The sequence below is a fragment of the Ictalurus furcatus genome, chromosome 22 (genome assembly GCF_023375685.1).
Source record: "Ictalurus furcatus strain D&B chromosome 22, Billie_1.0, whole genome shotgun sequence".
NCBI lineage: Eukaryota > Metazoa > Chordata > Actinopteri > Siluriformes > Ictaluridae > Ictalurus > Ictalurus furcatus.
Window position 1 is genome coordinate 12,662,807 of NC_071276.1, and position 16,684 is coordinate 12,679,490.

Below are 16,684 nucleotides of genomic sequence, written 5' to 3' on the forward strand. Positions count from 1 at the left end.
TGTTTAGTATATTGCTGGACACCATCACTGGTAAATGCTTATTAAGAACAGCCATTTGGTGTTAAACAGTTTGAAGAGGCTTTAAAAAACCGGTTTCTGTGCAAATAAAAAGTGAAGGGCTTTTAAATGCAGCCAAAATAGCCTGGTTTTGCTGTCTCGCAGTCTGGAGCCAACGCTATCTACTATGCAGCTCGACACGGCCATGTGGAGACCTTGAAATTCCTCCATGAAAAGAAGTGCCCTCTGGACAACCAAGATAAGGTCTGTCTCTCTCTCTCTCTCTCTCTCTCTCTCTCTCTCCCCCCCCCCTCTCTCTCTAATACATACACACACATACATTGCCATCAGAAATAGTCTTCTGGCAGAGGCTACATCTGAGATTTTTAATTCCCCATCCTTCCATATGTGACACATTTTCACCTTTTCCCACTTTCCCTTTTCGCAGTTTCTGTGGTCTCTTTGGACTTTTCGCAGTTTCCATGGTCACTCGCCAGGCTGAGAGCTGCTCGCTCTATAAAATAATCGTTGCTCTGTTTACAAAAGCACCTCTCTAGACTCAAGAGCACGCTCAGGCATACCAAATTGCAGCATGAAGTGCCGTCGAGTTTCTAAAGCACAACAAAGAGTCACGCTTTTCAGTGCGTGGTACTTTATCAGAGATTGAAATTGCAAGCCTGCGTTGTTCTGTTAAGCTAAATGCTGTTAAGGCTTTAGTCATGTTTACATGACAAAAAAAAAATGAAAGCGTGAGATTTATGTGCAAGTTAGACTGTAAATGAACCATCATGCATGGAGTTTACCTTTGAGGTATTTTGCACAAGTTAGTTTTAAAGCTATCAGTGTTTGACTTGCGCTGACTGATGTTAAGTTAAAAGGGTCCAGTAGTCTAAATCCACAATAAATGATCAATGTGCTAGATTAGTAAAGTAAGAAATTAGTCAAGGAGAGTCAACGATGATGTTAAGGTGAAATCAGTCAAATGATAATACATAAAGTAGGGCTTCTTTAACCTATTGCAGCCAGGGACTCCTAAACTGGGGGAGAAAGAAGAAGAAAAAACCATAGATAATCCTTGGGCCCCTCAACACGGATTTATTTTATGAACATAATCTTGCTGTTCTGATATTAGACTTGTTATTTACTGTAAATGTGATCAATAATAGTGTGACTATTTATTGGTACCATATAGCTTTCTGTTCCTGAAAGTTCTACTCTCAGAACACATTTTCATTAGATTTGTGTGTACATTATTTATAAGCCTACTTGTTTTTGAGTAATTAAGGATTGGAATGAATTGGCTAATAATTATATGAACTCAATACCTGATATAATAACAGTCAGTACGATTACATGGACAACAATAATCCAATATTAACCCGATTAAGACAATACTCTGATTAAGTAACTACTACGTAAACCGCAATTTTTTATTACCTTAATCCGATTAAAGTCATACTTGAAGTAAACACAAATCGAATTAAGACATGGAGTATTCCTGTTTTAGTCGCATTATTGAGCTGCGTTACAGACATGTAAACACCTTAATCACTCTAACATCGTGTTAGTGTTTTCACCGCATTTTGTGACAGGACACGTTCACACACGGCAGTGCTCAACCATTTTACGGCAAATAGGAGAGCACGGTTGCTTCTGAAACCGCGTACTTACCTATTATATAGTAGGCGAAATACATGTGTTTCGGCTACTATATAGTAGGTAAGTACGCGGTTTCGGACGCAGCCCAAGGCTTCAAGCAGTCTTCTATTTGCACGTACAGCATGACAAATAATTAACTGGTAAAATTAAAAATAAAAACACCCAAAACTGTATACGGTGCCATAACAAAGACGAACTGTATGTTGATACGTGAAATTCTGGAAGGAACGTTAGACGGCGTGGCGCGGTGACGTAATGACGTAATGACGTGTGCTGTTAATCCATCTATGTTCTATAACATGTAAAGCGGGAACATGAAAGGAGTATTCTAAAAGCAACTCATGTAAACACCTTATTCACAATATTGTCTTATTCAGAATAAGGTCAATAATTAGCTTACTGCTGTCCATGAAAACGCAGTTGCTGTAACTGAATTTTATTTTTTTAAATCACACCCCCCTGGCTATGCTTCACAGATGCCACTTTAAGAAACATGGATATAGAGGATCATAATAATGGAATCAGCTTCAAGTGTTTAAGATTAAGACATAACAACATGACACGTTACTGTTCCAAGTATTTTGTTACAATTTACAGCAGCTGATGAAAGAAATTAAGCAATATTTCGGTAGAAATCTGTTTCATAATAGGATTTCTCAAATGAAATGGATTTGTCTTGGTTTCAAATAGTGTATTCTAGAACGATTAGAATTAACTGAGTAAAGCTATAATGAGATTTTGCAATATGATGAAATAGTGGACGCAGTCTTGTAACCCTTTGCGTAAAAAACATGAACAGATTCAAAAATATATGATCGAAGTGTTTTAAATCAAATTACCCATTAAAAATAAATATTATTATTGTAGTTACTTTAAAGCTGCAATTAAGGCCTTCATGAGTCATATCAAGTATTATAATGATGCAGATTTAATGATTGAGTTTTCTCGTCATGGGTTTCTCAGACAGCTCACTGAGCCGCATCCCCTCATGCTCATATTAAACCTTTACCTTTCCAGTCTGCATGTTATGAATATTACAGTTTGCTTTTGCTTTGTGCTGCAGTCAGGGGAGACGGCTCTGCACGTGGCCGCTCGATATGGCAACGTAGACGTGGTTCAATATCTTTGCAGTATTCATGCCAACCCTGACCTGACAGACCGGGTGAGTAAAACCAGACAAACAGGAAAGTACAAAACACTTCACTTAAAAACAGGATTAATGAGCTACACACATTATACACAGTAGATCTTTACATCATTTACTACCTGAAACTGAAATGGACTTCATTCGGAAAATGTGTTCAATAGCCGAAGTAATGAAGTAGAGTACAAATATAATATAAGTACAGTACAGGAATAACACTGGAATGGTGACTCGTTCTTCAAAGAAGTACAGTAATGAAGAATTTGTCAACATTCCTGTTTTTATTAATTAGTTCTTCTGTACTGCAGTACTTGTTGAATTTCTTTTCTTTTTTGCGCATTCTATGGACATTTCCGTGGAAGCACACTGATCTAGCACTAGCAGTTCGTGCAGAATTTGGTGAAAATGTCATTCAGGAACTTGATAATTATGCTCAAACAGCTTTGCTAAAGCTGAAAGCACAGAAAGCACTGATTTGATTTTGCACTCCATAGCAATAACACGTGGAGATGGCTAATCATGTTTGTGCTTCATTTCACTTGGCAACCGCTTATAACTTCCAGTAGTTTACCTCAATACACCAATACCAGCTGTTCTTACCCAGATATTTCAAGATGACATGAACTGAGATATGACCGCAAGATTTTTAATTGCTTACTTAGATTTAAAGCAAGAAGTACTGGGTGAAGCGTTCTATTCGGGAAAAGAATAACGTCCGTAGCACTTAAAGCTCTACTACTGTTTTTGTGCCCTTTCTGTATATGACTAACACTGTTATTTCTCTTTGTCCTGCAGGAGCAGGAGACTCCTCTGCACTGTGCAGCGTGGCATGGGTACTCTGCAGTTGCACGGGTCCTATGTCAAGCCGGCTGTGATGTTAACGCCCGTAACCGTGAGGGTGAGAGCTCACTACTCACTGCCTCGGCCCGTGGCTTCCGCGACATTGTCGAGTGCCTGCTGGAGCACGGGGCTGACATGGACTCCACTGATAAGGTACACGCACACAGATACATTGGATAAGCAAAAGTGAATGAGTGCTGTCTAGATCAATAACAGAAACTGAGATCAGAGCTCTTATGTGAAAGTAGGTAAACGCACATTTGTTATGTAATAGGGCAGCTCCTATATAGCAGCGCTCCTGTGCCATTAGAACATAATGAATTCTTCACTCTCGATAACGCTACTATAAAAGTGGTATGGATTTTAAACATTTTAATGCACTTTTGTCTAACTAATGTCTAAATCGTTTTTGGTCCATGGATTTTAAACTCTACATCACAAGTAAATTTGCTCAAGTAAATGATTGCAGGGTTTCTTCATTTCCTCCGAACAAATGAAGCATCTGTAGTTTGGAAGCACATTTCGTATAGTTGCTCCACGTTTGGATTTGGAAATGTCTCTCTGACAGTTCTCTTCTTTTAACAAGTTCTTTATTTCGCATGCGAATGTGTGTTACAGGACAATCACATCGCACTGCACTTGGCGGTACGGAGGTGTCAGATCGAGGTGGTAAAGTGCCTCCTCAGCCACCACTGCTATGTGGACCACCAGGATCGCCATGGAAACACACCACTGCACATTGCCTGCAAGGATGGCAACCTACCATTGGTGGCACTGCTCTGTGCTGCTAAAGCCAATGTGGACATTCCAAACAAGGTGAGTAAGGTGGAAACTGGTTCAACAACAGCATGCATATGCAAAGTGACCCTCAGGAAAAATTCAAACATCCAAGGGCACGCCATTCTCTCAGTCATCATGAAACATCAGAAATGAGGTGGTTATGAAGCTCACACAAACATTATAATGGCATAACTTTTTTCAGTTTGCATGCTCATTAAAAGACTACTTTTGGTTACAAGTAAAAGAACTATTTTCATATTAGTTGCACATTTAATATGCATACATTTTCAGATCTGATTCGATATAATGTGATGTATTTGTCATGTTTTATAACAGTAGCTTTACAGTAGTAATTGCTATAATTCAAATTACAGGTTTATATTAATGCACTCATTCTTCTACATTGTTGCTTCTGTAGTAACAGCTATGACGAGGACTTTTATGACAGATGATCCGTATACAGTAAATGGATTGATGATATTGTGAGATTTTCTGTAAGGAGATGTCTAGTCATCATTTTTTTGAAGGAGTCTCCAGTGTCTATGCTTTTTAACAGTCAGAGGAAAAGTTTTAAGTTTTCCTCCATGGGATTGTCTTCATGATGAGGGCTTTATGCATTGTGGTTTCTGGGTAACATTACAACCTGTTTTTTTTTGTTGTTGTGTTTTTTTTTTTGTCTTATTAATTACAAGGCTGGTGAAAGAACAACGTTTTATATCTGTGACAGGACGTAAGTGACAGGAACTAACTCGTTTCGTGGACGTGCACAATATAATATCTATATAATACTTTCTTGGGATGCTTGATTACTATTTGTGTAAAATACATATATTTATTCATAATGTAGATGTAGATGCAGTATGTTTCCCTCACTTGTCCCTAAAGGACAGTGTAGGTGATGAGGGTTGAGGATTTGCCTTTGTTTGCCTTTGTCAAACTTTTAAAACACTTCATATGAGCGTTTCTTTATATAACTTGACAAGGTCATTGCAAGACTTTTAATACACGGACTAATGTTCAACATTTTGTCCACAGGAATTTATCTTACTTGAGGGTTTAATGGAGTGTCATACTAAACAGTTAGATTTCCACTTCCTCTATTTCACTTCTGTCCCTGCTTCCTTCCTTTGTGTTGTAGGTTTCGGTACGATTTGAACCATTGCATGATTTAAAACCATTTTTTTATAGCTATGATCTGTTGAACAAATGTACTTTTTGTTCTTTTGTCCTGACTTTATTAGAAACAGCACTTCCATTAGCCAGCAGGCGGAAGATGGATGGTGGCTCTTATTCAAAGCTATAACCGAAACAAAATGTTATTAGTGTAAAGCTGATCTGTCGGCACCAGGGTTTCTCCTGAGCCACAAATGGAAAGTGCAGAGGCTTTTTTAATTTCCATTTTGGCTGTTGACTTGGAATTTTTAGACTCTGAACTCCCCTGATTACTGCTTTTCTGTATTTGTTATTGCTGGGGTGTTGTTTGTGGAGTGGTGTAATCATAAGACTATAAGGCTTTTTGTTTTGTATTTTTGTCACAGTTTGGGAGAACTCCTCTCCATGTGGCAGCGAGTAACGGAGGACTGGAGGTGGTGCGGCATCTCTGCGTGGCCGGAGCTAACACCGAGGCCATCAATAATGTGAGTCATGGGACATACCCATTGGCTTTCCATAAAGCCAGGCTTTTGCATGAGTTACCCAACAGTTTAGTGAACCTAAGGTACAAGGTCTTCAAAAGTAGAAGTAAAAAAGCAGATGACAATTCAGATATATAAAGTAAATCTTAAGTATGAATTACTGGAATGGTTTACCAACACAACACCCCAGAATAGACAACACAGAAGCCATTACATATGAGTCACACAACAAACCCACCAACGTTCAGACATTTTCCATCAGAGGGGATTGGGGTAATCAAAACAACTTGCTTAAGTAAAGTAAAGAGTGCTTTTACTTAAAATACAGATTCCCAACCCTGGTCCTGCAGTACCTCCTGCCCTGCACATTGTTGTGTTAGAGCAGAGAAAACTAGGATTTGGGAATCTGTGTCTTAAAGAATAATGACTCCATGACTCATGAGTAAAAGCTGACATCCAAATAACTGCTCAAGTAAAAGAAAGGAAGTATCTACTGAAAAAAACCCCACTATTAAGTAGTGAATTACTCATTACACAGGATTAGATTAACCGAATAAGCAGTAGTTGTATTAATAATGAGATCAAAACTATTCACTGTAGATAATGGAAACCATCATCATATACTGCTTATAGTATTGCATCATACAGAAAGGACACCTCTTGTAACATAAATGCAAGGCCATGAACGTAAACTTTACTACCCACCCCTTTTTTCGGTGCCTGACAAATTTAAGATTGCGCACATTTAAGCTTGAGAGAGAATTAGAGGTCATGATGTTCTCTTCAGCCAGAGCTGAACACTCGAAACGTTTACCATTATTGACCATCTTATGCTATAAGCGTTGTACGAGTATACCTGAAGTTGTAGTCCTTGTCTAAGGTATCAGGATGACGAGCAGGAAGCAGTCATTTGTTATAATCTAACATTAATGTGCTTCTAAAAACACTAAGAAGGTTGGAGATTTTGAGAATCTATTTTTAGCTAACCCGGCAGAAAAATGGTGGGTGATATTCAGCTCTAGGCATTGCAGTAAGATCATGTACTGTGTAAGTGGTATTTTAAGGGCCTCTTACATACAATTATTAAATTATTCCAGAAATGTTGTAGTGCATTAACGTTTACCTTCCATTACCTGAAATCCAGTCCCTGCAGAAGCTTAGGAAATGAGATTACGTCAAGGGAAAGCTAATTGGCGCATATGAAATTGAGTTTCCAGCTTGTTTTTTTCCGTGGTATAAATGACTCCTGAAAGAACACAATTAAGTATGTAGTTCAGATCTCAAGTACTGATTGCTCACTATCCGGTACTGCACTTCTATAGTGGATTTGTGGCTGCATTATCGAAGAAGTATGAAATCTATACAGGTCGAGGTACTGGGTCTGTATTCATATAATCAACTGTGTGTGTGTCTGCTTTCAGTAGTGTGTATGTGTAAGCTTGTCCCTGGAGCAGGTGTTATTAATGCTGCTTAAACAGTCTCCTTGAAACTTTAAAGGATGTCCTTTGGTCTGTTTGCGTCTTGTGTGTTTTCCGATCTTTCTTTCTTTGTCAGTATGAGAACCCTGGCCTCATTGTGTCAGGAGTCTTCCCTCTATGAACACTTACCTCAGTCTCCAGCTTGGAAGGCACTTTCGGCTGTTTCGAGACATCAAGTAGCCCATAAATGACGACGAATACCTCCCTAATTGGGTACTCTACAAGAGTTCGACTGAGAAATAAAACAGAAGAATGCATGTTATAAAAAGAACGGGAGTAAAAATAGGAAGACTGATGGCCATGGCTTTTAGATGGACAAAGATGTGTCTGAACACTCAAACACAAAACACCTGACCTTCAAAATAGTTGATTGCAAACAAAGAGCTTGGGTATCCTGTCCTGGCTTATATTAGCTAGGTAGCTAGCATTAGCAGTAAAAATTATAAACATATATGAATACGAGTTAGAAATCTCCTCAGAAATCATGTCTTGTTAGCTTACTTTACCTAGCTAGCTAGTATTCACACTAAAATTATGATGCTTTATGAATATGACTTAAAATTCCTCTCAGTAATTGTCAGCTTAGGTTATATAAGCTAGATAGCTAGCATTATCAGTTAATATTAGAAACATTCCTCTCAGAAATCCTGTAAGGTGGTATTAGTTATGTGGCTCACACTCGTATGTATGGTTTGAACTCAAACACTGTGATTTTCATTATACATGACTTAGCTTTCTTGCTAGCAAGAAAGCTTTTAGTTTATCAACCAAAGCATTAGCTAGGACATGTTCTAGCACAACAAAGCTGCAGTTTTTTAACCCTTCTTTTCTATTCCGTTTTCCTCACTTATGGTTAAACTAAGGATTTTCCCACCTCACTCGCATTCACTTGATGTTTATTAGTGTGTATGTGTGGCTGTGTAACGGAGAACACGGCCTGTTCAGAGTGTAGCTTTGAGAAAGGACCGCAGCTGTTTGTAGCTGTGTGGTTAGCAGTATGCTTGTGGTCTCAGGTGCTGGCTGATTGTATAGAAGGGTGTTTAGTATGGGGATTTGGGGTTTACTGATTTCCTCTGTAAGCCCTTGAGGTTTGTGTGTGTGTGTGTGTGTGTGTGTGTGTGTGTGTGTGTGTGTGTGTGAGACAGAGAGAGACATGTTTTTGGCCTTTCCTAGATAGCATGTAGTATTCCCACCACCCTGCACTGTCCTCATGCTCATAAATCCAATCTGTCTTTAGTCACAAAAAACCCAAATCTGCCATTGTCTTTGTCAGCTAACAGCTATCATCCTTCTTCTGGACCTCTAAAGCGTATCAAGGACTCGCTGTTCAGATATAACACCCCCTCTCTTTTTTTCCCTCTCTTTCTCTGCCTCTTTTCATTTTTCCTGCTTGTTCTTATAGTAATATCCGAGCTCTGTAAAAAGGAAACTGAATTTTACTTGCTCAGCCTTGCTCATCTGGCCAGCTCACATCATTCTGCCCTGAAGTTTATCTCTCTGTCATCTCTCTATCTTTTTTTTTCTTTTATAGGATGGAAAGACAGCAGAGGAAGTGGCAGTTGCAGAACAGCATGAGCATGTAGCACTTCTGTTGGCCAAATTGAAAAAGGTTTGTGCTCTATTGTCCTATCATTAAAAAAACACATGAAACTGATTGCTTTTGGTGTTTCTGCATTCATGAATTGTATTTCAGATTTGTGTGTGTGTGTGTACTCTAACTGATTTCTGTTGTTTTACTGTTGTAGATGGGCAGTTGGTTGAATAACTGATGAACAATCACAATATTTTTAGCTTGGGTCCAGGTTTTAAAAGTTATTTTTAACGTTGCATTCCTTACATTTACATTCTAATGATGTAAGCAGATTTTTGATTTAAACACAGGTCACGTTCAGCCTGTGCGGTGCATAATATAATGTTCAACATTTTTTTTTTTTTTTCTCTGCTCATATAGTTTCTGTTAAATTGTATGGTCTCTAACCACTGCATACATAAATCTACTTCCATGCGCACTAATGGCTCCCTTTAATTTTCTCTCTGATTGCTCCCCTAGGACAGCCACAAAGGCGGCTACATCCAGCAGCTGAGACCCACTCAGACACCTCAGCCGCGGATCAAGCTGAAGTTGTTTGGCCACTCTGGCTCTGGGAAGAGCACACTGCTGGAATCTCTCAAGTGTGGCATCCTGAGGAGCTTCTTTAGGCGTAGGAGACCCAGACTTACCAACCCTGTGAGACACCCGGCCTCACCTGCCACATCCAAACCTGCAGGTACGAAAGGCGTCGTCACTCCAATGAAACCATGTTCACGCTCCAATATGTCGGCACAATTATTTCACCAATTTCTAACATTTAACCACCTTCAGATCAAAAGATTTTTAAGATCATGAGAAACATTTCAGTCAAGTGTCTCCAAACTTTTGACCGGTAGTGTACACAGCAGATGCATTTCCTCCTTCAGGAGACTCATAAGCATCATAAAAGGAAATGACAGTGTCCTGGAAAGAAGAAGAGTTCTGTAGAAAGTGTCGAGTGCGCTAGACATATTCAGCACACTGTGACTAACACATTCTCCAAATCCTCGTGCAAGTGCAAGAATGAAGCATGAAGAAAAATCTTTTTTTGGGGGGGACGTTGACACTGACAAGAGTGTTGACTGTAGAACTGCTGCCTGTTATTTTACTGCTCCAAGCCTGACTCAAGTCTGAGCCGGATTGGTTGAGTAACATTTCCCACAGTGATGTCATACCTGGTCAGTGTTTGCAAATTCAAATCGAACAAGCCTCAGTCTCGTGTGGTGTGATGAGACTGAGGTAATCATCTTTGGAAGTAATTAGCGCCGGGATATGAAACAATTGCTGGGTGACTTCAGACCCACTGTAGACTTTGCGCTTTGTACTTTGCATCTCATTATGAAATAGATAATAAAATGCAATTGTTTGAGCATTTTCATAGGTGTTAATGCTAGTGTACCTTAGTCTAAGTAAGATTTTTAACCCGTTAAATCTGTGGCTTCAGACCTGCACTCATCACTCTTGTAACAGTGCTTTTTCTTTTAGGTTCTGTATAGTCACTAAATAATTTAAGATGGTAAATAAATTGAAGTGGATCACTGAATAACAAGATGGGATTTTCAAGAGGTTAAAGGATTTTGAATGACCATACTGCCCCCTTCTGATTATAGGTTGTTACTGCACTAGGATAATCCTTTGCTAAACATAATATTTAATCCTTTAATAAATGTTACAGTGATTTGTCAGTGTTTTATAAATGTGTGTGTGTGTGTGTGTGGTTTTTACTCCCATCCAGTCTCTGTGAGTATCTCCAACCTGTATCCAGGCTGTGAGAATGTGAGTGTGAGGAGTCGCAGTATGATGTTCGAGCCCAGTCTGACTAAAGGAGTGCTGGAGGTGTTCACACCCGTCCACAGCAGCCTGAACACCGCCGATGACACGGCCACCAAGGCCATCGACATCCACATGGCCAACGTCAATGGTTAGAGGCCCACCTCATTTTCCTCACTCGTTTTGTGTTTTTATTACGAAATCTGATGAATCATGTTATAGTCTGGACACAAACCTGAGATGCTTTCAAACTTTTTGGAATCTTTTAAGCTATTTATTATATCAAGAAATAATATAGCATGTTGAAATATTTACTGAAGTTTATATTGGGTCTTTATTATTCATGTGTCATTACTAAGTTATGAGTGTCCATACTTTTTTGTCAGAGTGACTAGAATTATTATTACCTTTATTTGTCTGTAAGGTATCGATAACGACCACAGATAGGAAAATACAGCATGTAGCTATATAACTAATTCAAAACTAGTGCACTTGAATGATGCGTCTGATTGTAAGACATTCGTATCAGACATTCCTGCAGTACAGTAAAAATACACCTGTGTTTACCCATCGCATTAAAATAAATTCTTCTCTCTGAAAAAAAAAAGTGTGTGCCATTCCTCATAGGATTAATATAGACATTTCGAACAAATACCTTTGATTGAACAATTAATGAAAGTGTCTTAGAACATTTATGTGATTCCCATAAACATTTACTGACCCCAAGGCCTGCTCTTAGACTTTTTAGTAAACCATTTCTCTGTCCTTTTCTCAGTACCCACCCTTTTGATTTGAGACATAGAGATAAGGTTGGAAAATAAGGAATCACAAAATTCGGAAGAAGTCACTTATTGGCTCGTGTTGATTTAAGGAAATTTGTGTCTGCATGTGTGTATTAGGTGTGGGAGACTTCAGCGTGTGGGAATTCTCCGGTAATCCAGTGTACTACTGCACATACGACTATTTTGCAGCCAATGACAGTACATCCATCCACCTGGTGATGTTCAGCCTGGAGGAGCCATACGAGACTCAGCTCAGCCATGTCACCTTTTGGCTCAACTGTCTCAAGGCTCTCACACTGCCTGAGGACAACATCGGTGAGTTTGTGTGTGTGTGAGAGATAATAAAGTAAGAGCATGCTTTGTACTACAACTGCAGGTAAAGTAGGAGTAGACTGTGTACGGTTGGAAATCACTTTTTACACCATGATAATTCATAAAACAAATCAGGAGCTTTCACCAGTGACATGTGTCCAAAATGAAATCTTGACTTCAGGATTTTCATTATAAATGAGTTTGGTGTAAACAGTTTTTTTGTCCATACAGGGAAACCCTGCTATGCATGTTATATATAGACATATAATTCCTTGTTTAGTAAAAGTCACTTAAAGTCAATTTAGGGAAATTGAGAATCATAACACAAGGACACAACTAATGAAATAAAAATGTATAATCTGTAGAACATTCAGACTGGATTTTGAAATAAATGTTCAATTAAATTAATGATTTCATGATGAAACTTTTCCATCCTGATGTGAGAGGTCCCTTCCAGGATGACCCGGCTCACATCCCCGGGCACGTGGGTTCAGTGAATGGTTTGAGTGTCAAATTGATGTATATATGATATGATATGGTATGGTATGATATGGCCCGGCCCTCACCAGATTTCAACTCAACTGAACATGTATGGGAGATTTTGGAGTGACGTGTTACAGTGCTCTCCACCACCATCATCAAAACATGACTTGAGGAAATATCTTTTGTATAGGTATTCACTAATCCAGTACAGTTCTAGAGACTTGTAGAATCTATGCCGATACATATTTAAGCTGTTCTGGTGGTTTGTTGTCCAACTTTATGTAGAATTTCCTTTAGTATTTCACCTGTAAGATTCCTTAAAAACTACTTTGCAAGTTGAAATTTTCTGACAGTGTTTACATTTTTTTTTAGATCCCAAGCCCTGTGTTTTCCCTCAGTTACTGCTTAGCAACCGTTGCTATCTGCTATTATCTTGGTCATGCTTTCAGCCCTTTAGCGAACACATTATCTTTCATTGGTTATGTTTTATTTTTTAAGAGCTAGAACGTGTCAAAAGACATGTCTGGGAGACTCATAATAGTGAGTAGAGGATCTTATTTTTCTACTTAATTCCAAATCCAAAAATAAATATAAAAAAATATATATATTAGCTTGTGATTTGTGTGTTTAGTAGATCTCACTATTAGCTGAACACAGACATTGTAATTAAATTCCCCTCTCCTTGCTTAAGGCAGGTCATTTCTTATGTTAAGCTGTATATATGTGTTTATTTAATGCGAGTTCATTCAGGTTCCTCATGTGCACTCTCTGCTGGATGACATAATGTAGTCCTCATGTGTTTACATTACATTTCTGTTTAGTCACTTGGCACAGTGTCTTATCCAGGGTGACCTGAACATAATGTTCAAACAGGAAAAGATAGGATTTGAAAGGTTTTTGTAACTTAAAACACAAATCTTGTGACAAAATTGTTGTCTTTACTGTGTTAATGTTTAACACAGGCCAAAAACACATTTCAACGTATAATGATACAAAGAAAACAATAAATAACGAGCTGCTACTCAAACTTGAATTATTAGTTTTAGGAAAGCACCCTAAAGTGAATTAAGTTCATAGAACAGCATGACCTGAAATGTTTTATTAATCTTATACTACATCAATTTACCAACGATTCCAATTTTTAAGCATTTACATAGGGTGACCATACGTCCTCTTTTCAAACGTGGGCAGAGTGAAACCGATTTTATTTCTATGTATTTATGTGATGCTAATAGTGTCTTTTTCAGTGTATTGAAGTCTGCATTCATAGTAACACTGTTTTTTTTAATTACATGATTAACCCCACCCCACAAAAAAAGGTGTCCTCTTTTAAGAAAACGGGAATATGGTCAATCTAATTTACATTTAATAACATTTAATGTTGGAACGTCCACGAGACAAGTTCCTGTCATCACGTACCTAATAGGTACTATAACAACAGTTATGTTTTTCTTTGTTAAATAACAGCACATTTGTTTATCCATTTATTATTAGGCTTAGATTACATAGATCATCCATCATAGAAGTTTCTAAATGAGCACATTAATATAAACCTATCATTTGAATTACAGCTGGAAGTATTCTTCAAATTTGCGAATTCAGCACCAGTGCTGTATAAAGCAACTAACAGAGCATCGTTTTACTTCCAACACCAATCTCTAACAAGACTGAGTGCAGTAATCATTAATGCTCTGAGCTCTTCATGCTTTATGCTGTACAAAAACAAAACATATTTTGTAGCAACACTTTCAGTCCATTACGCTGCAAGACACATTCTAGCTTTCTCATTACTTGAATAATGTACAGTGTGTGTAGGTGGATAATTCCAGGTTAAAGGGAATATGTTTTTCTGGTGCGATTCTAGCTTTTGGTGGGAAGATCAGAAATCCTCTGCACGTGGTGCTGGTGGCCACGCACGCCGACATCGCCAATCTGCCTCGCTCTTTTGGTGGAGAGTTCAGCTATGACAAGGAGAGATCTTTACTGAAGGAAGTCCGTAACAGGTAAAATTGTTCTAGGGAGTTTGTATCTCAAATGCACAAATTCTCCTTCACATTCACCTGTGTGTTACAGGAAATGACTTGAAAAGATTTGTGGAAAGTAGTCCGTCTTTATAAGAATAGTGTTTCGTTTAACTAGATTCACCACTTTTAAATCAAGTCAAGTAGGTTTTATAGCTGTATTTTAGCTTTATTTTGTTCAATACTTGAAAGCATCAGACATCTTTAATGCGAGGCAACTGAGGTTGCTTAAAACTGCCGCTGATGCAGCTTTACTACAAACAAAGGACACCAGCATATAGTCCAACAGTACATGACCTATATACACCCTCATAATAGAGCACATAAATACGGGAAAATACCAAATGCAGAACAAATACACCTACTGTACAATAAACACAATACATATCACTTGGTCTTAACATGAGCAGTGAGCGAATAGTAGGACTGTCATGCGACAGGAATAGATGCAGTTTGGGGCAAAATCGTAATCGAAAAACAGGAAATGGTCAGGCGATCAACATACAACATGAACTAGGCAAGACTAGTTCATGTTGACCAGAAACGAGATCAACATCAGAGATAAGTGAAAGGAAGATTGGTAACAAAAGGTACGGGACACTGAGCATGTACTTCGCAATGACCAAGCGAAGTCAGAGTCCTTATATACCAGTCCATACAGTATTTTGCAGAGTTTTTTTGCGATTGTGACCAAAAATACAGATATTTTTTCCAACATGTGTGATGCAATTTGCAGAGTTATTTGTGCTTTTGTTGCAGAAAACTACTTGAATTGGGGAAATTATTTTGCATGGTCTTTCGCAGTGATGTTTGTTTGTAAATGAGACCTTTTAGCGCTACACATTTGCGACGCACATGAATCAAAGAGGGCTTTGGCTGAATGCGTGTTGTGATGACGTCACATGACGTGTCTTGGTCCAAATCTGTGGTAATTTTGAAAAATTCGTCAAATTCACTCATCCCTATACTGCACCATTTGCTTGATTTAAAAGCATTCATTTCTGCATTTGTAAATTTGTGAAATCCTGGAGGGACTGATATACTGTAAGTGTGTAATAGAGTCCAGGTGTGTGCACTCAGAATAACCGTGAATGTGATGGAGTTCGTGATGGATGAGGGTTGTAATGCTGCATGTTTGTAGGCCACATTGTACTCTGGACACTTATTCCAGCATTGATGTCACAAGGACAATAGGCATATTACTAAATATCTAAAGAATTAGTAGAACATTAACAATTAAGTACCTTAATAGTAATGGGGAAGAGTCTCTTCTTAAAACAAAGGTTTTAGATTCATCTACATGAGGAGTTCAGCTAAAATGGATAGTGTGCATACTATGACTTGTAATAAAAGTCAAATTCAGAAAAGATTGGTTTACAGTTTTCCCTAGCAAAAATCATACCCCATTAAAGTTCAAAGGTCTACAATCCTTAATTGTGTGAAATTGATTCAAATCTCTCCCAGGTTTGGAAATGATCTGCAAATAGCTGAGAAGCTCTTCATTATGGATGCTGGAGCCTCTAACTCAAAAGACATGAAGTTGCTAAGAAACCTCTTATTAGAGCTGCGCAACTCCATCATCTCAGTAAGAGCTTTCTGTTTTGGTCTTGTAATTAAGGGTGTGTGGTTTTGTTAGAAACACAATTCTGATTTTTACACTTTAAATGCTCTAGCATTTACTTAGCATTTCTGGGGCAGTTATTTATTTATTTATTTATTTATTTGTGAAGATTGCACTACAGACATGTGTAATGTGTGTGTGTGTGTGTGTGTGTGTGTGCACGTGCTATGGGAATTATCATAAATGTGTGGCAGCCTGGGAAAACCCTTTACATGGTGAAATGTTGACATTTTCTACTATATATATATATATATATATATATATATATATATATATATATATATATATATATATATATATATATAAATATATATATATATAGTATTATAGAATTTCCTAAAATAAAGTATGTTTGTTTTTGCATGTATTTCATTCTAGGCATGAAATAAAAAAGTGAAAAAGGTCTCATTCCGACAGTGGACCCGATATCTATCGGATTACAAACTGAACTGATTAGGCACATGGCTATATAACAACTTGATCAAAGCCTGACAAAACAAAAACTATGTGAGAAATTCACACTTACCTAGCAACACTTCAAATATCTTATCAGTCTGACAGTTTTTACCACCGCATTTGTTGAAATGGCAGAA

At 38.0% G+C, this 16,684-nt stretch overlaps 1 protein-coding gene across 2 annotated transcripts in view; it reads left to right on the forward strand.

Annotated features, from left to right (window-relative positions):
- dapk1 (death-associated protein kinase 1) overlaps positions 1-16,684 on the forward strand; it is a 74,638-nt gene that overhangs the window by 51,873 nt on the left and 6,081 nt on the right. For both annotated transcript variants that reach the window (XM_053610443.1, XM_053610444.1), the window contains exons 14-24: positions 163-261; positions 2,720-2,818; positions 3,596-3,793; positions 4,259-4,456; positions 5,959-6,057; positions 9,064-9,141; positions 9,583-9,799; positions 10,838-11,023; positions 11,772-11,969; positions 14,314-14,452; positions 15,935-16,055. In XM_053610443.1, the coding sequence (XP_053466418.1) occupies positions 163-261; positions 2,720-2,818; positions 3,596-3,793; positions 4,259-4,456; positions 5,959-6,057; positions 9,064-9,141; positions 9,583-9,799; positions 10,838-11,023; positions 11,772-11,969; positions 14,314-14,452; positions 15,935-16,055 (1,632 nt within the window). The remainder of the gene's footprint in view (positions 1-162; positions 262-2,719; positions 2,819-3,595; positions 3,794-4,258; positions 4,457-5,958; positions 6,058-9,063; positions 9,142-9,582; positions 9,800-10,837; positions 11,024-11,771; positions 11,970-14,313; positions 14,453-15,934; positions 16,056-16,684) is intronic.